The sequence below is a fragment of the Cervus canadensis genome, chromosome 19 (genome assembly GCF_019320065.1).
Source record: "Cervus canadensis isolate Bull #8, Minnesota chromosome 19, ASM1932006v1, whole genome shotgun sequence".
Lineage (NCBI taxonomy): Eukaryota > Metazoa > Chordata > Mammalia > Artiodactyla > Cervidae > Cervus > Cervus canadensis.
In genome coordinates, this window is record NC_057404.1 from 5765625 (window position 1) to 5793352 (window position 27728).

Below are 27728 nucleotides of genomic sequence, written 5' to 3' on the forward strand. Positions count from 1 at the left end.
CAAGCAGGGAAACTATGAGGCAGAGCTTTTAAATAGTTTAAAACAGATAATCCATCTATCATTATCCAAGTCCAAATTTAACAAAAAACAATAAACATTTAGATTTCACAAATCCAGACTAAAGCTTACCTTTGTACTTTGCCTAAGTAACTCTTTGGAGTGAGATGAAGATTAAAGGACAAATAAGAGTTAAGACTAAGAAACAATGTGTTTGAGCGGTGTGTTTATTTTTCAAGGAATTGAGCTTAAAGGACTTTGTTTATATGTGTTACAGACCAATATGAAAGCTTTGTCCATTTAAACGTTCATGAGCCAGCCTGTTTCTAACCAAACACAAAGAACTGTCAGAACTATTTGCTTTAAGGAGAAAAGAATAAATTGTTAGAAAATTGCAGCAAATTCTTGCTTTCAGTATTAAAAGCAAAACTATAAAATACAGAATGTCCCTCACCGAGGTCTCATTACTGCACTTAGTTTTCACGTTAGAAGAAAGAGGAGGAAGGCCTTCGTTATCTCGGCTGCACTATGGGTCTTATCCAAAACCCATGGGTATTACTGATTCCAAATGAGTCTTCCCTACTCACTGAGGCTTGCTGGGTGGGGCTGCTCCCAGGAGAGACCATATCCTAGTACTTCGGGTGAATTCTTATTTACTGCTGCATCTTCAACAGGCATACACAGGCAGCCACACAGAAAACATACTACTTTTTCTTGGACAAATCCCTACCTTAGGTCAGTCTTTCCCATAATTAAATACAAAGCTCTGACTATTACCATGTTTTCCAAATTTTCAGGTCATTCAAATGCAAAGGTCATAAGATATGCATCTCAGAAGAGTATGTTTCTAATTTTTCAGAGACCAAGGCAAGAACTTGGCCAACGTTACCTCACCCATACCAAGGCCCTGACAGGTAAGCAAAATGACCTTTAGGATCAAAGTGCAGAGCGAGTCTTCATTTTTGTATAATACTGTGTTGTTTCACTCAGGCATTATTTCCCCAAGAAAGCAGGCACTGAGCTCTTTGGCACCCAGAGTCATATACTGAGAGACTGAATTTGTTCTTTGGGAATTAAAGTTGTATAGAGATAAGCCCTCCCATTCTCAGAAGGGAATAAAATTTCAGGTAGGTGTGGGGTATAGGAGGCAAAGCTGTCGTGGGTAAGACAAGCGGTCACTTCCTTGAGCACATGACATCTCTGGCCTGTGCGATTTCATCACTCGGACCTGTAGTGATCTTGAAAGCAAGCAAACGTGTTGCTTTCCCACCTTGTCTAAAGCTCACGGGATGAGGAAGAAAAGCCAAGTTACCTTTCTCATCTGAGCCAGCAAGCCTTCGAACTCCTTCAGGTTCAGCGTAGTCCCACTGTACGAGGCACAGCTGTTGGCCGCTTTGCCCAGCCAGTAAATGGTCACCAGTACCTGTGATACAGAATCGTGCACAGAGAATTACTTTTCAGCTAAGAGTCAAGAATGCTCCTCTAACAGGAAAGCAGGAAGAGAGAATGTGAAACACTAATTTACAAAAAACACCTTCCCTGAGGTATCCATTTAGGTAAAACTGTTTTACTAGGAACCCAGTTCTGCACCAGTCAACAGAAACATGATTCAGTAGCGAAAATAAGACCCTAGTTTTAGGAAGAATTTGGTTGTGAGAATGTGAGCAGGAAGGAAAAATAAATCTTCCAAAACTATTTTCACGTCATGAAGGTTTCAAAACCAGGAAGCAAAAATTTTCAGAAACTCTGGAGTCTTACCCAGGCGAGCAATGAAACAGGTTGTCAATTCCTTTTAAGAGCGGTACCTTTAAAGGCCCATAATTTCTACTTGCGGGCACAGAGGTTCTGCTAAGGCCATTAGCAAAAATTTTTCAAAGGAGTGAGAAAACGTAATTAGTGGTTTCCAGAACAAGATCAACAAAACATATCTAATTAAAGTCAGAGGACAGCAATGTAATGAAGAATACATTCTGCAGAGACCTAGCTCTGGGGTATAGTTAGTTAGATTCCTATTAATTCTGAGATGGGAAATTTGGGGCTGGGCAAGACTACTGCCAATTAGCAACCGTTTGAATGTTTAAGAATGTCTATGAATATTCCCTGGTCTGAAGCTTCAGTCCTAAGTGAATTTTGTCCTGTTTTTCCAAAGAAACTATCCACAAAAGTGAATTCTCTTTACACTGATTTTCCCACAGAACCCCACAGGGGTCATCTGAAGATGAGCTCCATAAAGTTGAATGACCGGGATCTCAAGCCTATGGAAAAGCTAAGACTACGATTTTGTTTTCACATTTGGTCTTAATGCTTCAGCTAGGTTGGGAAGTATTTACTGTACCTCCCTCTATTTGCTAGGCCAGAAAATGCTTTGGACAACATGATATATGTACAAGCTTCCAGATGGCAACAGGCCCAAAATATGGTTATGTGCATCACTGCTACGATGTGATTTGGTTTCCTACCTCTGTGGGAAAATGTTAGTTTAAGAATCCTTCAAAACTTCCAGAAATACTTTTTTAAATGATTACTTACAAATAAATTTCTAGAGTACAGACAATTACAGATGTCAGGACATGAACTAGGCCCATAAAATAACTCATGTGTGCTAAGAGCTTGAGGCTCTCTTGGAAAGTGTAATAGGAGAACAAAAGACAGGACTGTGTTGTGTCTTAGATTGTGGGATTTCTGTTTAAAATTGTATGATGAAAAATGCACATAACCCTGGTTTTATAGAGGAAGAAAAAGGAGGTAAGAATGACAATGTCAGTCAAATATAACAGCACCCTGGAAATTTTTTAAAAAGTGGAGGGTCGCAGCCAATTTTAAAATTTTATATACAGAAGGTCATTTCATACACTCTTCGATTTAAACTTAAAAGAGCACTAGTGTACTTGCCCTTGGAAAATAAGATCTAACTAGAAAAAGATGATTTTGGAAGGTACTAATAAAAACCTCAAAGGTTAATAGCAAAAAAATACACAAAAGGTACGGGCCCACAACAGTCAACGGTATTTATATCAAACTAATGTTTTCCCAAAACCAACTTGCCCAACTGCTTAATTTAATAACCCCATCTGTGCTTACCAACAGCAAAGAGGTAATGTTAGTACTCAGACAGATCATTCTGTGTTTAAGAAACCAAATTACAAATAGAGTGCAAGCTTTCATTTATTTCAGATGGAGCTCTTATCTAATTAAAGAGACATCCCCCCCGAAAAAAACTACCATTTTTATTTCTATCACTGACATTAATTTTTCTATCAGAGGCACATATACTTGTTTTCTAAGAATGATTCTTTCTAGCTAGGCATTCGAGAGGCACTGAACTTATGAGGTAAAATTTATACCTGAACCACCAATGTTAGAAGGAGAAAAGCTTAGAAAGTAAGCTAAAACACTTACATTTTTCAGCTTCCTACTATAATCAAGACTCCTAATCAGGAAAAAGGAAAAGAAAAATGATCAGTTTCTTCACTGTGATCTTCATTTCAACATCTCTAAGATATATGTGAAAGCTAACAAATATAATGAAATCATCAAAATATATTATTTTTAAGGTCTACGATTAGTAATTTCAGGTACTAAATAAAACTACTTAGAAAACAAAATATAGAAGGATAATATGGGATTAAAATTCCATAGTACACCATGGAAAGATGAATGTTTTGTAACATCTGGAAAATGAAGAATTCCATTTAAAACTAGGACTGTTTATATTTGTATACTCAAAGCTGAACTGTTCAAGTACAATTTTGCCTAGGTTATATATCACTGTCAAACTGAAATCTGACTGCACTTCCAAAATCTTCTTTATACAAGTACTTTTAACAAAGGTCTAAAACTACTTAATTAAATAGACCTGAAAAATATATGTAGAAGAGGCAATACTATCCAAATATTTGTTCTTTTCTGCTATGGACATAAATTAGTGCTGGGGATTAGCCATTAGCAGGAAAATATGCATGCTATGTTCAAATATACACACATTCTTAAATATACAGAAACATTTATTCTCAAACTATAAACAAAAAAGCTACTTGGTGGTACTTTCTAAATATTCATACAGTGAAATATAAAAATTTCTTCTAAATTATTCTAAGTTTTCTTTAGCATGTCAACAAATAAATACTAGGAAAACAAAAGCTACATTTCTTTTTCCCACAGAACTTCAGTTGGGGTTGGGGAGGGAGAACGTAATTCTATTGAAAAAACTAGTCAAGAATTTCTTCAGATATTTAGATCACAATTACCTAACTGCTGCCTATTCTGACCCAAAGTACAGATTAATGAACAGATGCACAATTTTAAATCAACTGAGATTTGAGGGAACAGAAAACAACATAGGCCACATTAAGGATATAAACCATCAACAGACACTTGCATTGTAAGAAGCAGTGGTCCAATTTGGATTTGATTAAGAGCATGTTTCATATTCCCCCCTATTAACAGAAAGAATGATATGTCATTAACTGCTTAGGTGTTTGCTAGGATTTTAAAAAACTGAACATAACAACAAAACTAGATGAAAGCAAACAAAAATCTATGAAAGATTTGAAATTTTTGTGAGAAACAAGAACAGGGAACATAAGACTTTTTCTGCACTGACAATGAACATTTTTTGACTAAAAATTGTGACCCAGTTCTGAAAAAAAGTCACACTTGGCACACACTAGGAGCTCACAAAACATTTGTTGAGTGATTTCCACATAACAACCAATTATGTGAAAACGCTTCTAAATTTTTCAGAGACATCCTCGGGAGCAACCCAAAGGCTTCCTCCTTTCCATCCAGTCACTGCAGTTCTCTAGAATGGTATTTGCTGCAAGCCCTCTTGGATTATGCTTTCATTTCTCACCAAGGCTGTCTGGCACCCATTACAGGTAGACCTCACGAAATTACACACCCAGTAATCATTTGCAGGTTCTCCCTCTTTCTTTCTTTCTCTACTCAAGTTACTTCTCAAAAAAAAAAAAAAAAAAAGTAAGAAAAATTACCTACAAAGAAAGCTAGTCTAAAGAGTACTTTTAAAAAGACAATTTGAAAAAGTATCAAGATTATATATGTATATGTTGGCCAATTTACTTTTCTCTACAACAGTAACTGATACAGTGGTCTAAAGCAACTATACTCCAATTAAAAAAAAAAAGCATCAAAATTTTCTTTTTGGGATCCACCCCTCTACCTATTGCTTTCACTACTAATTGGTGTCAACAGGGTGTTTTCCATCTCTGCTAATGTTTGGCTCAACTTTCAGAGGGGAAAGCAGAAAAATATAGCAGTTTCTGCTTTCATTTACCATAGCTATGAAATCCACATGTGTTACAAATGTCCCCAGACGGTACTAAGTTAAACCAGCATCACTTACAGACAAGTTGTGAAGCGGATAGTTCATTCCATGCCCCAATCCTCCTTAAGGCTACAGAAGATTTTCTAAGTGCCATAAATGAATTTATGGCATAATTTCCATATAAAGTTCTTTATGTTCTAAATATTCATACAGTGAAATAAAAATTCCTTCTCTATAATTATTCCAAATTCAACCTCCTATAATGCTTGTGAACCACCCCTCACACCACACTCATCCTTGCTCATTACTCTTCTACCACACTGGCCGGCCACTCTCCTTTCTCTTCCTAGACATCAAGTTTGCTTTTCTTCCCTAGCCTTTCTACCTACCCTTCCTCTGCCCTGAATACCCTGTAGATCTTTGCATGGCTGGCTCTTGCTTTCCTTTCATGCCTCAGTCCTCAGCTGAAATGCTACCTCTTCAGAGAGACTATTCTTGACACCCTTTCTTTTTTATTACCCCCCCCAGTTTTGTTGAGCTATAATTGATATAAAACATTATGTAAGTTTAAGGTATGCAACACAATGATTTGATATATACATATTGCAATTGTCACTATCTTTTACATCATCTATTTTATTACTATTTTATTTTCTCCTCAGCACTTATCACTCCCTGCAATTTTTAAAAATCTGCTTATTTACTTCTCATTTCTTGACACACGGTATATAGATTCCACGTGAACAGAAGGCCTATTCTCTAGTGACCAGAAAGGATCAGGCACATAGTAGCTGCTCAGTAAATCTGTTGAATGAATGAAAAATATCAGTCACAGGGGAAAGTGATGGGCAAGTGTTTCTTAACAAAAATAATAACCTCAAGTGAAGGAAAAACTTGGAAGAAAATAAGAAGAAATATAAAATGGGAGATAAATGGAAAGATATGATAAAGAAGGGAAGGGAGGCACTGGGAAGAGAAGGAGACAGAGAAAAGAAGGAAAAGAAAGATAAAGGACAGAGGAAAGAACAGGAGGAGGGGAAGACGGCCTAGTAATTGAGAAGTGATTGTGAGCCACTGGTCTAAGTGACTTTTTTTTCCTTTGGATTGCTTTCTGTGTCTTTGAATTAAAGTCTCTTTAGAAGTTGGTTGAACCATCTTCCCAGATCTGCCCCGAGCAAGCTTTAGCTAGAATCATACCCGTAAGAATATTCTGTCCAATTCCATTTTACATATGAAGACACAGAGGCCTACTGAAGCAAAGGATCTTGCCTTGGATTATAGACCTAAGGGGTAGCACATGCAGAGGTAGACCCTGGATTTCCTGATGCCCAGGGTTTTATAGAAAAGCAATAACGGTGATATGAGTTCTAAATCTCTAAAACTAATCAATCTCAGTGTTCTCCTGGTTTAGTAACATACTGGTTTAGAGTGACTTAAAAAAAAAAAAAAAATGAATGCAGCTGCCAACACTGTCAGAGTGAACTTTCCTTCACCCTCTCAGCAATGAGTGTGTGACTAATGATTACCGACCATGCCGCACAGTTACTATTGTTTCTGGTCACTTGCCACCCAGGTGAAACTACAAATATGAGATGAGGCAGAACCTGAAACAATTTCCTAAACTGAGTAATGATTTATACAGGCTGGATTTAGATACAGAATAAATGGAGCATGTGAGAACTAAAATGAGGTTTATGGGGCTTTCCATATTCAAATATCATAACTTTTATTCTGTTATTTTTGCCCTTAACTAAAGTTTTTCCATGAGAAATATTAAAGAGAGGTCAAAAGGTACAAACCTCTAGTTACAAAATAAATAAATAATGGGGTTGTAATGTACAGCATGATAACTATAGTTAATAAAACAATATTGCTTATTTGAAAGTTGCTAAGAGAGAAGATCTTAGAAGTACACATTGCAAGAAAAATACACTTTATATAGTGACAGATGTTAACTAGACTTACTGTGGTAAACATTTTGCAATATACACAAATACTGAATCACTATGTTGTACATATGAAACTAGTATCATAGTGTATGCCAATTATGTCCGACTCTGTGTGACCCTATGGACTGTAGCCTCCAGGTTCCTCTGTCCATGGGATATTCCAGGTAAGCATACTGAAGTGGATTGCCATTTCCTTCTCCAGGGGATCTTCTTGAACTGTGGTCCTGGAGGAGACTCTTGATAACCAGTCAATCCTAAAGGAAATCAACCCTGAATATTCACTGGAAGGACTGATGATGAAGCTGGAGCTCCAATGCTTTGGCCACCTGATGCAGAGAGCTGACTCATTGGAAAAGACCCTGATGCTGGGAAAGATTGAGGGCAGGAGGAGAAGGGGGCAACAGAGGATGAGATGGTTAGATGGTATCACTAACTCCATGGACATGAGTTTGAGTAAACTCTGGGAGATAGTGAAGGACAGGGAGGCCTGGTGTGCTGCAGTCCATGGGGTTGCAACGTGTCAGATATGACTGAGTGAACCACAACAGCAAATGTCAATTACACTTAAAAAGAAGGCATGCTGACAACAGAGAAGTGATTTTTATATATCAATCATGGATGACTCTCCCTTACTCCTAGTCATAAATCATAAAATCCAATATGAACTCCAATTCGATTTCATTTAGTAGTTTCCATATTTCCCCCATCATTAAAAAAAAGCCAGTATCAGCAGGCAAATACCAAAAAATTTACAGCTCTGAATTTTGGTGTCTCCCTTTCTTCTGCCTTTCTATGATAAAATGATCCAAAAGTAATCAAAAGGAGAAGTAACATCCAACCCAAAGATGCTATGTATGTAACTAAGCTTATTATTAAAGCATATTAATGCCAAATACTGTTTGACTAATTTGGAAAATGTTTTATATGAATTTGGTAGAGTCTGAAGAACTTTTAAACTACAGGAAAGTTAACTCTACCATCTCAAAAGGACTCTTCATCTCATTACTCCGCTCACAGCTATTTCTTTACAGAGACGCATATTGCCTTTTCTTTTACTATAACGTTCTCTCCCAAGAATTCCTTGGCCCCAAACATGGTTCATTGAGTAGACACAGTCAACAATGGCCAAACGGCCAATGATCCATCTTCAGAGAACTTAATCACTGACACATACGAGAAAACAGCTACACATGTAAATGAAGAAGAGATTTTTCCATAATCTATTGCCTTCTTTGCATAATAAACAGAGCTCAGAACTGTTTAGGAGTTTGCAGTCTTCCAAGAGCCTATTCATATGCCCAACTGGAGCCAATAAAAGCTTTTTGTCTAACCCAAACAGATTCTGTGCATACTTCTCCCTTGCTTGTCCCTCTGTTAAGTTTCACCTAAAAGTTTTCCTCCTCTTCTCTAAAATTCTAACTCAATATGTATGATTTTTGCATTTCAAAAAATTATGTTTGATCAGAATGGAAGTTACGCACAAGGGAAGGCCAATGTGGCTTGTTCTGAAAGCTGGATTTTCACCTTCACATTTCTATTTTATTAGGCATGTCCAATTCTCTGCCTCTTAGACCTTACAACATCATCACAAAACTGCAAATCAAACCATAAATGGGTTTCCCTTGAACATAAATCGCGCATGACTTACTTGACTGTTACTCTGTTGGACGTATCCTGTAGGTCACTGGGGTCAAAAAGTTGAGATTCTTTGAGGCCGAGCTCTTTACAACCTCTCAAGAATAATATGATATTGTCCTGGAAGGAAGAAAAGAAATCTAAGTCTATATTATTTAATATTATTTCATGAACCAGTCTTTCCCCTTTAATTGTCCAAAGCATTGGAGAGAAGACAATCATTGGGGCAGTGAGAGTCAAGTGTGAGTCATGGCTTGTTAGATAATAAAATCATACTTTGTTATGAAATCCTGGAGTAAACAGACACTTCACACTTCTGAACCCACAGCTCTGTCAAATTCATTTTCCTCCCCTTTACCTTTCACACTGGTATAAAACTGTAAGTTAAATGCCACTGAAAAATAACACTTAGGACTTCCCTGCTGCTCCAGTGGTTAAGAATCTACCTGCCAATGCAAGGGACAAGGATTGGATCCCTGTTCTGGGGAGATTCCACATCCTGAGAGGCGACTGCTAATCCTTCACTTTTATGCCTGTGTTCTGCAACAAGAGAGCATCCCTTGCTAGCCACAATTAGAGAAAGCCTGCTTGCAGCACCGAAGACCCAAGACAGCCAAAAACAAATAAATATATAATTTTTTTTTTTTAAAAAAAAGAAGTGCAACAGCGATTTGAGGGGAGTAGTCCCTGGTGGCGCTAGTGATAAAGAACCTGCCTGCCAAGGCAGGAGACACAGGAGACGCTAGTTCAATCCCTAGGTCAGCAAGATCCCCTGGAGAAGGGCATGGCAATCCACTCCAGTATTCCTGCCTGGAGAATCCCATGGACAGAGGAGCCTGGTGGGCTACAGTCCATGGGGTCACAAAGAGTCAGACACAACCAAGCAACTTAATACACAGTACTCCTATTGCTTCAAAGTTTTGTCCCATGTCTTATTGCCTATAAAAAATAGGTTTTACTACCTAAGAGTCATCTTCGAGTTTTTCTTTCTAACTGATCTTCAAAAATAGATCCTTTATCAGTGGGTTTTGATCAATAATACCTCTTTGTGGACTGTAAACTGAATTAAATTGGTGGGGGGAATCTAGACTTAACTGGAAGGGGAAAAAGAGGGGGCAAGGAAATCTTTTGGAAATAATATCAAAGACCTTCCTCATGGTGACGCATTTGTCTATCAGGTGCAAGTTGACTTTGGCCTGGCAGAGTAGCAGCCACAATCAACAGCCGAGGAAGGGCCTGGTCTTTATCTATTTGGAGTCATTAAGAATAAACAAATGGCTCTGGAAGGGATGGCAAATTGTGAGTCATCCTTTAGGAACTCTAGGATATTAGCTGCAGATTCATCAGTGAGGTCTTCGTAAAAGACTTTGTAAAAGATGAGCTAACTGGTTCCATCAGGTAGTTCAAACTTCAGGAAAGGAATGATGAGGACTGGTTCCAGGAGCCGGATCAATGTGAAGTGAGAGTGAAATTTGCTCAGTCATGTCCAACGCTTTGTGACCCCATGGATTATACAGTCCGTGGAATTCTCCAGACCAGAATAATGGAGTAGGTAGCTGTTCCTTTCTGCAGGGAATCTCCCCAAGCCAGGGGCTGAACCCAGGTCTCCTACATTGCAGGGGATTCTTTACCAGGGAAGCAAACCTATCTAAATGCTCTAAGCCAGATGCTACAAAAATCTGAAGTAATGGTGCTGGTAAATAAATCATATACTTGAAGTGCAATTTAACAAAGTGAACAAAAGTCATTGTATTTCCCAATGACCAGTGTGTAGGCAGGATTCTGCTAATAAGATGGCCCGCAAGAATCTCACCCCCTGAGGGACACACTCTATACAATCTCCTTCCCTTGAGTACCAGAGGAGCCTGTGGTAGATTACCACTCTGTGATTATGTCATTAACCACTTGGCTTTGAGCTGATCAAAAGAAAGATGGCCTGATTGTGCCTAATCATGGGGAGCTTTACAAAGAAGGTGAAGTCAGAGTTCCTGCTGGCCATAGATTCCACAGCTGCAAGGAGATGCATTCTGTCAACAACCACATGAGCTAGGAAGAGGCCTGGAAGAAGCTCAGCTTGAACTTCAGCCCCTGCCAACACCTCAATTTCAGCACTGTGAGACCCGGAGCAAAGAATTTAGTCACACCATGCCAATATTCTGATTAAAGACACTAAGCCAGTCAGTGGATTTGACTGAAGATGCTAAGTTTACAGTAATTTTTTATGCAGCAATAAAAATTAATACATCCAGGCTCAAAATAACAAGAGCAATAGCAATAAATTGCTAACCTTTATATAGCCCTTATTAAATGCCAAGCGTTCTTCCAAGAATTTTACATATGTTAACTCATTTAATTCCCGTACAACTTTATGAGGTAGGTACTATGATCCTCCTCATTTTATAGATGAGCAGTGTAAGGCATGGAACAATTAAGCATCATTAAGGCTTCCCTGATAGCTCAGTTGGTAAAGAATCTGCCTGCAATGCAGGAGACCCTGGTTCAATTCCTGGGTCAGGAAGATCCCCTGGAGAAGGGATAGGCTACCCACTCCAGTACTCTTGGGCTTCCCCTGTGGCTCAGCTGGTAAAGAAACGGCCCACAACGTGGGAGACCTGTGTTCGATCCCTGGGTCGGGAAGATCCCCTGGAGAAGGGAAAGGCTACCCGCTCCAGCATTCTGGCCTGGAGAATTCCATGGACTCTATAGACCGTGGGGTCGCAAAGAGTCAGACACGACTGAGCAGCTTTCACTTGACTTCAGCCAGTGAGCGGTGAAGGAACCAAGGCTGCAGAGCCAGGAAAGAATGGGGGTGCAAAAAGCCACGGCAGACACGAGGGGATCAAGCACCAAATCTGAGGCCGGCACCAAAGGAAGGGCAGGCTTTGGAGTCAGGGGCTGATCAAAGGGGCCCCTGAAGGCCATGGAGGGCAGAGGGGTGGTAACCTGGGAAGTAAACGCCCAGGTCTGCAGCAGAAGTAGATCGTTGGGGGTAGGCCTCGGGGAGGAGACGGTGCAAAGGAAGGACTTAAGAGGAACGAGGCAGGAGACTGGGAAACCAATGAGGAGATACTCTAATCTCATCTCCCCCCGTGGAGGCTTTCCCGTGTGTTATGTCTTTCCCCCAGCACGTTGTCTTTCCTGTGTCCCTGGATTTTTTTCAGGGTAAGAAGAGCCATCATTCATAAGACCCGTGTCATATGTACAAGACATATTGTAGACTGACAGTGAGCTGGTTATAGTCTGAAGTCATCTACCCTTCACAGTCTCTTCCCCAATCGCTTTACACGTTTTAAAATGATCCAATTTCTCTTTGGAGCTTTCCTATTTTGCATCCCACTTCCAGAGGTTTGTAGATGTTCAGGTGAGCCTTCTGCAGGGCATGCAGCAATCTTTCTGGTTGGCCTATGAGCTCTGAGGGCTTCTAGCCCAGAGGACATTAAAGGATGGGTCTCAGAACTCTCCAGGAATCATCTGGGACCCCAATGATAGGAACAGACCAGCGACCCCCACGTGGTCCCATCAGAGGCACGTGACTGTGGCCCATCAGATTCTCAAGGAAGGCGCGAAAGCGTTCTTCCCACGGGCGCTGGCAGAAGTGCCCCAGAGCGCCGCCCTCGCTTCAGTACGCAGGCTGCAGATGCAGAAGCACCGTGCAGCCACTCGGGCTGAACATTTTGGGCTGCCAGACTTAAATCACGGCAGGTCTCCTTCCAGTTTTGTGCTGCACCCTAATGATGCTGGAGAGGAGCCAGACCCCAGTCAGGAGAAAAGCCAGAAGGAAGAGCCCCCTCAGCCAAGAGCTAACAAGGGCAGCGATTGGAGCGGGCAGGGACGGCTGTGCCTTTAATTACTTAAAATGCATCCTGCATATTCCCATCTGCCTTGCTCTTCACGCTGGGTTTTTTCCACATTTACAACTCCAAGCAAAACTAACAATCTAGTGTCTTAGCTTCTGAAGCCAAGCAACACAACTGTGTCTCAATCCTGGGAAAGAAGTAGAGACACTGATTTACTGCAATGATTATTCTATTTAGCTCTTACTAGTATAGTACTGCAAACCCATTAATTCTTAGGCTTCAAAAGAAATTTTTTAAAAACTCTTCAAAAATGTCAATGTCATGATAAAACAAATATTGGAGACTGAAGAGACGTGATGACCAAATGTATCATATGACCTTTGATTGGATCTTAGATCCAGAAAGGAAAAGTATAATAAAGACTATAAAAGTTCAATTTAAAGGTAGACCATTGTTGGATAACATTATTGGATGAATGTTAATTTTCTTAGGCATGACGTTGCTGGTGTTGTGGTTATATGAAAGAATACCTTCATTTTTAGGCAAACATATGGATTTTTCAAGGACAAGTTATCATGTCTATAACATAATTTCAAATGGTTCAACAAAATAAAATGTGTGCGTGTGTGCATGCATGGGCTTCTCCAGTGCTCGGTGGTTTAGAATCTGCCTGCAAGGCAGGAGCCTCAGGAGATGCACGTTCAATCCCTGTTCAGGAAGATCCCCTGAAGGGCATGGCAACCCACTCCAGTATTCTTGCCTGGAGAATCCCATGGATAAGAGGAGCCTGGCAGGTTACAATCCATAGGGTTGCTCAGAGTTGGACACAACTGAAGTGACTTAGTATATGCACACACATGTGTGGATAGGAGAGATGGAAATAGATAGGGAGAGAGGATGCTATCTGTCGACTATGGAGAAAGAGATAAAGCAAGTATGGAAAAATAACTAATAATTGGCAAATATATATCTCAAAACTTGGCCATTTTTTTTTTTTTTTACAGCCTGGTGGGCTACAGTCCAAAGGGTGGCAAAGACAGTAAATGCGGCGCTGTGGGCACATGGTGGTCTCTGTCAAAACGACTTCACTCTACCCTGCGTGCATGATGAGTGGCTCACTAATGTCTGAGTCTTTGCGACCCCATGGACTGTAGCCTTCCAGGCTCCTCTGTCCACGGGATTTTCCAGGCAGGAATCCTGGAGTGGGCTGCCATTTCTTTCTCCAGGGGATCCTCCTGACCCAGGGATCAAAACTGCATCTCCTGGGTGTCTGGCATTGCAGGCAGATTGTTTATCCGCTGAGCCATCGGTGAAGCCCCAACTCTGTCACTGAAGCCAGACAAATACACAAATAAGTGGAAGTGTCAGCCTCCCGACACACCTCACTTACTCAAGCAGGCATCGGGCTGCAGTCCACTGGCCTGGTTCTAGGTGACCCGTATTCCAGTGTTGATTATGCCATCTATATATCTGAAAAGTTTCCCCAGAAGTTTAGAGAAAAAGTTTTTAAATGTGTAGAAATATATTCAACTCCACAGGGTTGTGAGTTTCCTAAAACTAAAGGGAAGAAGAACGGTTGCCTCAGAGACAACTGTTGCAAAGTCTCTGAGGTACAGGCTCCAGCAGCTACTGATGGAAAGTTTTCTATTTCTGGCTAATGGGAAAGTGCTGCAACATGAGTCTCAATTCAACACACATGCGGAACATAAAGTTCCTGAAAGAGTCCATTTTGTGCTCAACTAATAGTAATGAATAGGTTTAGACCTCTGTTTACCTAAGGACTATGCATTCACTCCTGGTTCTTGGCCCAGGGGTTTCCCATGTCCCTAATCTGTGGGCCCGCAGTGTGTGTGAAAACATTTCCTGGGGGGGCCCGGGTTGAGGGCTGAGCTTTCAGCCCTCCCCAGGGCCTCTTCACTGAAGAAACCCTGATGATTCTCTCCCTTCCCTTCTTGCTCCAAAGTCAAGATGAAGGATGGCCAGGATGGTCTCCACCTCCAGAGTTTCCCCAGCATATAGCAGGTACTCACTAAACACTTAAAACAAATTAAGCACTACATTCTAGGTACTTATAAGAATGAAAAAAAAAAAAAAGCCTACAAAATTCTGGTAGATGAGAAGGATTTAGAAGTATGTTATCTTCACGATTTTCATGATCTATCGTATAGCTGGATTTGTTCAAGATACATGTAAACAGAGGTTTGTTTACAAAAAATTGTCTAATTAGACAATGGAAATGAGGGAACAAATGTACCATGGAACACAGCATAACAGTTTTGGAGTCAGGAGGACTCTAGTTAGAATCCCAACCTCATCCACATACTAGTTACATGGTCTTGGGCATGGTTCCCAACACTTCTGATCTTTGAATTTCTAATCTATGAGGTAGGGGATGCCATTAATCTTATACGGATGACAGAATTATGAGAGTTGGACTGTAAAAAAGGCTGAGAGCCAAAGAATTGATGCTTTCAAACTGTGGTGATGGAGAAGACTCTTGAGAGTCCCTTGGACTGCAAGGAGATCAAGCCAGTCAAGCCTAGAGGAGATCAGTCCTGAATATTCATTGGAAGGGCTGATGTTGAAGCTGAAACCCCAATACTTTGGCCACCTGATGTGAAGAACTGACTCATTGGAAAAGACCCTGATGCTGGGAGGGATTGGGGGCAGGAGGAGCAGGGGACGACAGAGGATGAGCTGGCTGGATGGCATCACCGCCTCGATGGACATGGGTTTGAGTAAACTCCGGGAGTTGGTGATGGATGGGGAGGCCCGGCGTGCTGCAGTCAGTAGGGTTGCAGAATCAGATGCAACTTGGTGACTGAACAACAGCAAATGTATTGAGAACATATTCCAGTGTCTCTAGTGTTTCCAGACACTCATTATATGGATGTTATGCATTATTATGGCTTTATTGTCAACTCAGGTTAAGAAGGGACCACAGAAAGTGAGAAAACTCTAACCATCCACAAAAAACAGTATTTATAGCCCTTGCCGGTTACATGGGAGATTTTCTGTTTGTTTTTTTTTAAAGGGTAGTTGCAATTACTGCTGTTTAGTTAGGTGTTACAAATTGCCAACTTGACTTATACAGGCTGCCACAAACCCAAGTGTAAGCTATGTACCAAAAGTCCATTTCTAAGAAGATGGCTTGTAGGTCATCATTTGTAATTAACTCACAGAATTAGTCTTTGCATGGTGGTTGCCAGTTTAAGCCAGAAAAACCTACTTAATCCAAAATGTAACTGAAAAGGGGTCTTAATTACACCATGGAACCTAACGGCTGAGCAGAACAATGTCTCACTTGGGAAGCTTATTCAGAAAGGCCTGACTGTGTGCTAGGCTGTAGTCCGATGGAGGATTCCAAAGGCCATAGCAGAGGCTTCCACAGCCCAATGGAGCACCGCAGGGGCGAGGGGCAAGAGTGAGAGGGAAGAAAGGCAGGCCAGCAATTCATTCCCGTGCAGCCCCTGAGACACATCACTGTCTCACCTCGGGCCTCCCTACTGCCTTCCGAAGGCAGCAAAGACCTGCTTGCTACCTTTCCGTTTCCCGGCTGTCATTTCCAACTGGCAAGGGGTTTCCCCTTTCTCTTGATCCACTGAGGAGCAACGTGTAGCTTTCTGGCTCTGAGGAAGGCACCAGCCCTTAGTGGATCTCTAGGGAAGCCGGACAGGGATGGAGAAGCCTCCGGCTCTACCCAATCTAACCACCACTCTACTACGTTCCACTCTTCTATGTTTCTCTGAGTTTGACTTTTTAGATCCCAAATATGTGCTGCTGCTGCTGCTGCTGAGTCGCTTCAGTCGTGTCCGACTCTGTGCGACCCCATGGATGGCAGCCCACCAGGCTCCCCCGTCCCTGGGATTTTCCAGGCAAGAACATTGGAGTGGGTTGCCATTTCCTTCTCCAATGCCTGAAAGTGAAAAGTGAAAGTCAAGTCGCTCAGTTGTGTCTGACTCTTCGAGACCCCATGGACTGCAGCCTACCAGGCTCCTCTGTCCATGGGATTTTCCAGGCAAGAGTACTGGAGTGGGGTGCCATCGCCTTCTCCGGTGAAACAAGCTAGATAAAAGTAAAAGATCATCACATAGTCCAGTTGTTTTTAAACATGGCTGCTCATTAGAATCACACCTGGAGCTCTGGAGAAAAAACAATACCTGGGCTCCTTAGATATACCTATCATTTAAAAGTGTACATTTAATTTCCAAATACATGGGTTTTTTTTAAAGTATCTTTGATATTATTTCTCATGTAAATGCTTTCTTCTCTGCAATCATCCTCTGTTTTTTCAGTCTTGTAACGTTGAGGCTTTCCACGGCTAAGTCAAAGATCTCTCTTGGTAAATGTCACATTGCACTTGAAAATATTTGGATTATTTTCAAATATCTTTTCATATTGAATTCTAACATAATTCCACAGTAATAAGAGAACAGAGAAGACTCTTGAAAGTCCCTTGGACTGCAAGGAGATCCAACCAGTCCATCCTAAAGATCAGTCCTGGGTGTTCATTGGAAGGACTGATGTTGAAGCTGAAACTCCAATACTTTGGCCACCTCATGCGAAGAGCTGACTCATTGGAAAAGACCCTGATGCTGGGAAAGATTGAGGGCAGGAGGAGAAGGGGACGACAGAGGATGAGATGGCTGTATGGCATCACCGACTCGATGGACATGAGTTTGAGTAAACTCCGGGAGTTTGTGATGGACCGGGAGGCCTGGCGTGCTGCGATTCATGGGGTCGCAAAGAGTCGGACACGACTGAGCGACTGAACTGAACTAAGCTGAAAAGAACAGACCCTGTATGATTTCAATTCTTTAATCCATGAAATTTTTCACCTTGTTTTATGTCTCTGGATATGTTCCAGCGTCTCCTGGTTTATAATCTTTAGGAACTTGAATAGAATTTGTACCCTGCTGTTGTGTAAAAATTGTATACATCTTAATTATGTTGAATTGATTCATAGCACTTTTCAGGTCTACTATATCCTTCTACTTTTCTGGCTATTCATTCTATTAGTTTCTGAGAGTTTGATATTGAAACTCCAGCTAAAAATCTTAATTTATCTACTTAAAAAATAATTATAATATACAGTGGAACTATATGTAACTTTGTTCTGTATTTTCTAAGTCGCCTATAAATGTGTTATCATATTTTCAGAATTAAAATTTTAAATGCTATATATATATATATATATATATAAAGCCTCTGTATAATTTTCAATTTCTATAAAGGAAAAGACTAGGCAGAGGTAGCAAAATGTAAACTGACATTACATCTGGTGAATTTATTATCTTAACCCATTTTCTATAGTAAATATTTGCTTCAAAAATCTTAATAAGGATTAGGGTAGCTCACAAAGATTTGCAAGCATATCAGAGAAGATCTAGACTTTTCTTGAAAATCAATAACTAATAGCAATGGTACTTTTCTGTTCTCTAAGGCTTTTTTTTTTTTTAATGGTTTTTGCTAGGTTTCCTGCATTTGAAGCAAACAAATTCCCTCTAACAGAAGTGCAATTATGAAATTCATAACTTAAGGAATACATTACCGAAATATCTGCAGGAACTTAGCCCGCAATTAATAGAATCTGGGGATTTCCGGTACCTGCCGTGAGTTCACGGTCGCTCTCCTAACCTGCATGGGTTCCAGCCTGGCTGCATTAACTGGCCGGTGTCCAGCCACAATCAGCAGTTGCCAGACTTTTAACGCACTTGAGTTTGCCGGGAGCACTTAATGAGGATACCAGGCCTTCCACGGAGAGGCAAAGGCGGCTCGCCCTGCCCGGGGGAATTCGGGGGAAGTCTGGCCCAGAAGGTGGCCGCTGGGCTGCTGCTTGCAGAAGAAGAAAATATGTTATGGATGGGAAGCGAGTAGAAGCACAGTGATTTTCAAGAAGAGAATGGGGAGGGGAAGAGAGCTCTGCGCGGTAAGCTTGGGAGAGTTTGTGAGAGCCTTGGGAAGGATTTGTGAAGCCTTGTGAAGCACTGTTCTCTAGGCATTGGGGAATCAAGTCCAGGTAATAAGGACAGAAACAGTCCTGCGATCAACCTCTATTTTGGGAGAATATGTTGGGTGGCATCAGGAGAGATCCCCTGGGTGGAGGAGAGGGTCCGTTCAAAATTATAAGAGCTCTGGGAGATGTGGAAAAGCCTGAACTTATTCAGAAGTACTGAGTTTAGCCAAAAAATTCATTTGGGATTTTCCACAGGATGAAATGGAAAAACCCGAACGAACTTTTGGGCCAACCCATCAGTAAGGGCAGGAAAGGGGGGAGAGTGTGAGCACCCACTGTTGGCTTGGCAGTTGAGTGGATTCAGGAATAGAGGGTGAGGAGAAGGAGAAGGGTTTGGAGTGATGATGACGTTTTCAGCCATTAAGACCATCTTAAAAAACAGAGGAAGGGGAGATTTGTGAGAAACAGAAATAATAAATGAAGCTTGGAACACTCCCTATTCCAAGAGGCACGGTTCATCAGGAGCTTGTATTTTGGTTGGCTACTCGGAGGCTGAAGGGCCTCGGACAAGTTGCTTACATAATCTCTGCCTCAGCTTTCTCTTGAAAGCACAGGTCCTTACGAAGACTCACAAGGCCCCACAGGAGCCGCCGCCCACTACCTCTCTGACCCGCCCACTGCCTCTCTGACCCGCCCACTACCTCTCTGACCCGCCCACTGCCTCTCTGACCCGCCCACTGCCTCTCTGACCCGCCCACTGCCTCTCTGACCCGCCCACTGCCTCTCTGACCCGCCCACTGCCTCTCTGACCCCACCCCACCTCTGCCTGCCTCTCTGACCCGCCCACTGCCTCTCTGACCCGCCCACTGCCACCCCACCCCACCTTGCTCCCCTTCCCTGGAGCCAGGCACAGCCCCTTCCCTGCTGGTCCTCAACCAACCAGGAAGATCCCTGCCAGGGCCTATGCGCTGCTCCTTTTCTTACCTAGGTATTATCTAGAATGGTCCTTTTTTTTTTTAAACATAATTAAGATTTATACAATTTTCACATAACAGAAGGATACAAATTCCCTTTAAGTTCCCATAGATTATAAACTAGGAGACATTGGAAGATGCCCAGGAACATAAAACAAGGGGCAGAAATTTCAGGGTCTAAAGGTACTGAAATCATACAGCATCTGTTATCACTGCAGATGTTAGAAATCAATATAGAAGGATCTCTTATATACAAAAAGTAAACAGTCAAGATATATGCATGGAAGGAATGAATGACCATAATTGTGGGGATACATATAATGTCACAGAGATGTTGTGGAGTTAAACAAGAAAATATATGTAAAGTGCTTAAAACAGAACCATGTTCGACACAATAAATGTTTTCAATTGTGATATTTATTTCTATTATTAGAATAAAACTGTTAAGTAATCAATGAATGGAATTTCTGATTAGAAGGACATTACTGACATTGGGGACAACGTCAATGGAATGAGAGCGTGAAAACCATATTGCAGGAAGTTAGGAAATTAGTGTAGAATAAAAACAATAGAGAAAACACAAAGAGACACTTCTAGGAAGTTTAGCAAAGAGATTAAGAAAAGGTACGGTGGGTCAAAGGAAGGCTGGCTGATTGTTAATTTCAGCAAAGTGGCAGGTGAGGACAGACATGGAACTCTGCTTGCCGCAGAGCTTCTTTGCCCTCCCAGACCACAGACTTTCCCATCCTCATGAGGAATCCTCGCTGCGAGGAAGGTCTAAGCCACCAGTTTTCACGATAATGACCTTCCATCCTGCCCACCATTCCCATCAATCATGGAGAACTCTGGTCCCCTGCTGACTGCAGTCAACATTCTAGGTGACTTCACATTCTACACAGCAACCTGTTCGACAGCCTGGCTTGAGAGTCTGACCTCCTCAATTCCAATCGTTCTTACTCATACACTCTGTTTTAGGATCATAATTATCACCCACACCTGCTCTGTGGGGACCCCAATCTCCACTATCCTACTCCCTGGCTCGAGCGCCTCTCCTCCCAGGCTTCTCATTCCTTCTCTCCCACACACCTGCTCTCTCCTCTCTAGACCCCGTCTTTTCCTTTCAGCTCACTTCCCTCTCCTCCCCCTGCCTTATTTCCTTCCCGATCCAGTCCAGACGAGTGAGACTATTCCACAGCTCCACCGCCTGGACCTTCAACAGCCCCAGCTCTCCGCCTTCCCCCAGGGAGCAATGAGCAGGAAGAGGCGTGCAGAGGTGGAACAGTCAGCCTCGGACATGAGCCTTGGAGGCTACGCCAACCACTTCTGCCTCTGCTTGAGGCGGGGAACAGGTATGCCCACTCCTCATGTTTCTCCATGGAGGAAGAACACTCTTGGCCCCTCACTCTTCCTCCCCTAGGTTGGTTTGGGAGAAGGAACAGGGAGGACATGCTCGGTTCAGCCAGCTTGAGACTTCCTCTCTGTGGCAGACAGCCTGTCCACAGGACACATACGCCCTGCCTGTCTCTGCCGTGTGGGAAGGGGCCTCTCTCTGGTGGGTGAAGCCTGTGGTTGTCCAGCTGTGCTGGGAATGGGTGAATAAACCTGTTTAATTCAGGAGCAAGGATTAGCAAATCCACTTGGTTGCAGCTCTAAACCCACGCTCTCCTATTTGTTTCATAAGAAGTAAAGCTGATGTTTTCATCTCTATCTGACTCCTCTGTTTATGTCTCAGCTGGGAGGGAAAGAGAGGAGTGTTATTTACTGATCACCCTAAATCCCTAGCTCTCTGCTCCTGGTGCTACTGGAAATGATGGTGCTTTGCTGGGTCCGGAATTGCTACACATTTCCAAGCTCCTGCCTCAGTGGGCCCACTTGGTCATCCTTCTGGGGCTCCTGGCCAGCCCTTCTCCCATCCTTGCAGAGGGTTTTACAAACCTCCTCTGCTTTCTAAAAGCTCTCTGCCACGTCCTCACCTTCTTCTCCCATCAACAGATAGATGTCATTAGCTCCCAAGAGTTAATGCCTTTGCATCACCCTTCCCACGTTCTGCATCTAAACACTTTTTAAAAAAAGAATATAAAGTTGACAACTGCAGACATTTGCAAGCAATCTGTTAACATGTTTTCATCAATGGGAGTGAAACGGGGGTCAGTGTCACAATGAAGAGCAAATAGCCAGCAATTAGGCTCTATTATCTTTAATTTTTATACTTATTCAAAAATATTAATTGCATACGTATAGTATGAAAGGGTTTCCTAGGTGGCTCAGTGCTAAAGAATCTGCCTGCCTAATAAGAGATGTGGGTTCGACCCCTGGGTTGGGAATATCCCCTGGGGAGGCAATGGTAACCCACTCCAGTATTCTTGCCTGGAAAAGGAAACGTCAACCCATTCCAGTATTCTTGCCTATCTCCCATGGAAAGGAGCTTGGTGGGCTACAGTCCATGGGGTCGCAAAGAGTTGGACACAACTTAGAAACTAAACAACAACAAGAAGTATGAAAGGCAATGTGCTAAATGCTTTGTGCAGGAAAGGGTCCTGTGAGAGGTGGGACTCTTATTCACAAGTGAGAGAGCAGAGCCCAGATGGATGCAGGCTTTTACCGGATTACAGAGCCCAGTGCAATCCAGCTACAAGGATGTAGGGGGGCAGCTGACCCTTTGAAACAATAGGAAACCAGGGCTTCATCTATTTGGAACCTGGAATTGCTTCATCTCCTATCCACTTGCTCTGCACACTGGCTGGCTTGCTTTCACCACACACAGGTTTCCTTCACATGGATCCCCTAGTTTCCAATCTCATACATGAAGATTTTCACCACCTGAGAGGACTGACTTTTCTTCATTTGCAGTTTGAAAAAATACCAGGAAAAGGAAAAGACCCTTATTGGTGTGCCTGGGGTCAGGTCCCCTCCCACAGTGACTAATGGGACAAGTTAAAAGAGATCATGAATCATTTAAATCAATGGTGGGGAGCAAGAGGAGCCAGAACAGTTCCCCAAAGGAGAATGTGACCCCCTAGGAATGTGCATCCCCTAGGAAGGGGACCTGGGGCAGACAAAACCAGCAACACTGGCTGCCTTCACAAAAGCAGATCGGATGTGGGTTTTTATCTCAGAGTTCTTATAGAGTAGAAGACAGAATGACCGCTACCATCTTTCACAGTCCAAATATAACAGGTCAAATTTAGTTTTTCCCTAAAGATGTTCTTTTGAAAGGGTCTCTGCACTAAGTCGTCATGCTGTCTCAGTTTCCCGGAGGTAACAGGCTTGATGCCAAAGATGGCCAACCACGGAACGAGGCATGCCCATGTTGCTTAACTACCTCTGCTGGAAGGGCTTTTACAAGCACAGTTCCTCATCAATACGGCAGTTGGAGCCTAGCTCTTCTTGGGTCAGAACACTTACCACACGGCGGCTGCTTCTCCTTTCAGGGACTTAATATTCAAGCCTACTTAAGGGTCAATGTCATAGCGCTATCTCAGGAGAACTCAGATGCCAGCGTATCAAAGAAACTGTCCCGATTCCAAGGCTGTTATCCCACCAAAAAGTGACCAAACTCTCTCCAGACCAAAAACAACTTTATTATGTTATATGGCCAGGTGGTTTTTCAGCATAATGTATGAACTGTATTTGGTAATTGAATTAAAAAATAGTTTTCAGTTATGTAAGAATAACACTGCTTAAATTATCTAACTTACTTCATTAAATAATACTCATATATTTGACACCTCCTTCAGCATTTCTTACAGCAGTGATGGTCAAACAATGATCTGTGGACTACTGTGGGTTTGGTCCTGGTTCATGATGAGAAAAATGAAGAACTGGAAAACAGCATTTAGAAACGTCTATAACAACTTGGCATTCTAACCACATCCAAGTCTGTGATCTCTGGACACATCTCACTGAACAGAGTACACACCATTTTGGATGTTGTCCAACCTGAATATTGTGTGACCTGTGTAGTTAATGGCACTAGCATCACACATCACCCCAAACTGAATCACAAATTAAACAATAACAAAATGCAAATCAAAACCACAATGAAATACCATCCTCCTGCAATGCAGGAGACCCTGGTTTGATTCCTGGGTCTGGAAGATCCCCTGGAGAAGAGATAGGCTACCCACTCCAGTATTCTTGGGCTTCCCTTGTGGCTCAGCTGGTAAAGAATCTGCCTGTAATGTGGGAGACCTGGGTTCAATCACTGGGTTGGGAAGATTCCCTGGAGAGGGGAAAGGCTACCCACTCCAGTATTCTGGCCTGGAGAATTCCACGGGTTGTGTAGTCCATGGGGTCACAAAGAGTCAGACTCGACTTTCACTTTCACTTTTTTCAAGATGACTGTTTAAAAAAAAAAAAAAAACCCACAGAAAATAACAAATGTTGGCAAGAATGTGGAAAAATTGGAACCCTTGTGTGTTGTTGGTGGGAACATAAAATAGTGTAGCTTCTATAGAAAACAGTTTGGCCGTTTCTCAGAAAGTTAAACACAAAGTTAAGTATGATCCAGCAATTCCACTTCTAGGTATATAACCGAAAGAACTGAAAACAGGGATTCAGATATCTGTACATCAAAGTTCATTTCCCAATAAACAAAAAGTAGAAACAAACCAAACTGTCTGTCCATAAACAAATGAATGGATAAACAAAATGTGGATCATGAGTATAATGGAACATTATCCAACCTTAAAGAGGAGGGAAATTCTGACATGCAGTGCAACATGGATGAACCCTTGAAGACATTGTGCTAAGTGAAATTAGCGAGACACCAAAACACAAATACTATATGGTTCCACTTCTGTGAGGTACCTGGAATAGGGAAATTCATGGAGACATAAAGACTCCCAGACTTCACAGAGACTCCCAGACTAGGGGCTGGGAGTTCTGAGGCATGGAGAGATGTTGTTTAACAGGGACAGAGTTACAGTTTGGGACGATGAGAAAATTCTGAAAATGGTTAGTGGTGATTTTGCACCAACAGTGTTAATGCACTTAATGCCACTAGATTGTACACCTGAAAAAGGTTAAAATGGTCAATTTAATGTTTTCTATATTTTACCACAAAAAAACCCCCACAAAAAACCCCTCCAACAATAATAAATCCTGTTCTTTACCACAATAGTATGAGAATCCTTGCCCTAGAGTGTATGTCCAAAGAGGTTCTAGATCAAATAAAACTCGGAAAATGCTACATAAAATAGCCCCAGTTGGAGTTCATGAAGCTCAGGCTAGCAGTCGTGAGAAATTCCTTACTAAGAAACTTCTTTAATTTTAACTCAGCATTTCCTAAACATATGGACTTCAGAACCTTTTTGTTATCATACATCATTTATAATATCTCACAAAACGTGGTTTAAGAAATGCTGAGCCAGATGAACTACCAAGACATGGTTTGTACTTTCAGATCACACACAAATAAGAGAGCAACCGTCATCACACTTAGGGTGCAGCCATAGTCTAAAATGATCATCCTTTGGTTAGACCCTCCCATCAGAGCCTACACTGGCAATGTGAAGCCCCCAGGCATGCCAGGCGAGCAAGAGTCAAAGAGCCAGGGCCTGCTTCCTCTGTGTGCCCTTTAAGCGCCACTATAAGGATACATTTCACATTTGTCTTTAAAGGGCTGCAAGTTAAGAAACGACTTCCTAGTTAGGAGTGACCCGAAGAACAAAGTACTTCATAGCCTAGGTCAGACATGTGGATGACATTAGAAAAAGAAACAGGCTTTTAGAGTGCAAATGAGTGTGCAAAGCAGGGGTTATATCAGTAGATACAAATACCATTCCCCCCTATCATATGTAAAGGTCACAACCTTTCTGCTGAGAAGGCGAAAAAGTCAGCAAGAAAGGAAATACCAAAAGGTAAAAAACCCAAAGCAACCTTTGCACTCATCAAAATGTAGCATGTCCTAAAGGAGTTTTAGTGCTTTTAATTCTTTGGCTGGAGAAAAGCTCACTTAAAATGTTCCACTGACATTAAAACATACGTGCAAAGGAAGAAGAGGTATGCAGAATAGGCTTTTGAAGCACAAAAGAGAAATCTGGTGAAAACATCACAGCCACTCTTTTTATTCTTTCAAGTTTATCAGGTTCTTAGCCCAAGCTGGGGCTGCCTGTACTATTCCAAATTTTGTCTCTGTAATTCAAAAAAGGTGTGGAGAAAAGATTGTCTTCGAATAACTTTAGATTCTTGACTTTATAATCATGCACACAAGTGGAAACCACATTTCATCTTCAAGGAACATTTTTAAAAAAGGATATTCAAAATAATAAATTTTCCATGGATACTGGTTTCCTCTTTCCAAGTTAGTGTTGGGCCTAATTTACACAATAAATCTAATGGGCAAGTTATCTCTTGCAAATAGCACCTAGCACATTCTTGGCATCTGAAAAGAGTTAACACGTTGCATATGCTCTTTATGTTCACAAAACAAGGTACCTGAGAAAAAATATCACTGGGTGGGAGGGTGAGCATAGAAATGTGGAGACCACCAATGGGCTGCAAAGGACCCTCTCCTAGGCACTTGGGTTTTAAAAGAGTATCAGTGGGGCTGGAACTTCCCTGGTGGTCCAGTGGTGAAGACTCCACCTTTCAATGCATGGGGTGCAGGCTCCATCCCTGCTTGGAGAGCTAAGATCCCACATGCCTCATAGCCAAAAGATAAATTCAATAAAGACTTTAAAAAAATGGTCCACATTAAAAAAAAAAAAAGTACTGAGGCCCTGTAATGTGTCTGGGACTTTGAAATTTATATCATATTTAATTCTAGCAACCTACTTCTAAGTATGTCTGCCTTAACAGATGTGGGGAAATATGACGTCTAACATAAGTTCAGTTGAATTCACTGTTTAAGTGGTGTTTAATTTTGGGATATCAAAGTTCTGCAGATGAACGGTGGTGATGATCGTGCAATAATGTGAATGTACTTAATGCTATTGGATTGTACACTTTTTTTTTCTTAGAAATTTTTTTTTCATTTATTTTTATTAGTTGGAGGCCAATTACTTCACAACATTGCAGTGGGTTTTGTCATACATTGATATGAATCAGCCATGGAGTTACATGTATTCCCCATCCCGCTCCCCCCTCCCACCACCCTCTCCACCCGATTCCTCTGGGTCTTCCCAGTGCACCAGGCCCGAGCACTTGTCTCATGCATCCCACCTGGGCTGGTGATCTGTTTCACCATAGATAGTATACATGCTGTTCTTTTGAAACATCCCACCCTCACCTTCTCCCACAGAGTTCAAAAGTCTGTTCTGTACTTCTGTGTCTCTTTTTCTGTTTTGCATATAGGGTTATCATTACCATCTTTCTAAATTCCATATATATGCGTTAGTATGCTGTATGGTCTTTATCTTTCTGGCTTACTTCACTCTGTATAATGGGCTCCAGTTTCATCCACTCATTAGAACTGATTCAAATGAGTTCTTTTTAATGGCTGAGTAATTATTCCATGGTGTATATGTACCACAGCTTCCTTATCCATTCATCTGCTGATGGGCATCTAGGTTGCTTCCATGTCCTGGCTATTATAAACAGTGCTGCGATGAACATTGGGGTGCACGTGTCTCTTTCAGATCTGGTTTCCTCGGTGTGTATGCCCAGGAGTGGTATTGCTGGGTCATATGGCAGTTCTATTTCCAGTTTTTTAAGAAATCTCCACACTGTTTTCCATAGTGGCTGCACTAGTTACACTGTACCTTGTACACTGTTGGTGGGAATGCAAACTGAATTGTACACTTAAAAATGGTTAAGATGCTAAATTTTGTGTTATGTGTATTTTGCTACAAGAAAACAAAAGATAAGTTTAGTAGCTTCCCAAGATTACAGAGTGTGTCCATGACAAAGCCAAGAGGTAAACTGGTCTGATTCAAAGCCCATAGTCTTTCCTGATAGCTCTCAAAAATAACAATACAGATGATGGTGGTATTATAAATTAATTACAAACATCATCATTTCCATTCTCATTTTTATCATTGGCTTGATAAGTGCTTCTTTTGTGCCAAACACTATTCTAAGCAAGTTGTATGTATTCATATGCTTATTCCTCACAACAACCCTACAAGGGCCGTATTATTATTATTCCTATTTTCTAGACGAGAAAGTGAGGTACAGAGAGGTAACACAGCTTTC

The 27728-nt window shown here is 41.7% G+C and overlaps 1 protein-coding gene across 15 annotated transcripts in view; it reads right to left on the bottom strand.

The window, feature by feature from the left end:
• LIMCH1 (LIM and calponin homology domains 1) overlaps nucleotides 1–27728 on the bottom strand; it is a 347525-nt gene that overhangs the window by 92243 nt on the left and 227554 nt on the right. For 14 of the 15 annotated variants that reach the window (XM_043438432.1, XM_043438427.1, XM_043438433.1 and 11 more), the window contains 3 exons: nucleotides 8879–8985; nucleotides 3397–3427; nucleotides 1310–1420 (listed from right to left, as the gene is read on the bottom strand). In XM_043438432.1, coding sequence (XP_043294367.1) covers nucleotides 1310–1420; nucleotides 3397–3427; nucleotides 8879–8985 — 249 coding nt within the window. The remainder of the gene's footprint in view (nucleotides 1–1309; nucleotides 1421–3396; nucleotides 3428–8878; nucleotides 8986–27728) is intronic. The other variant, XM_043438437.1, reaches the window with a different exon arrangement.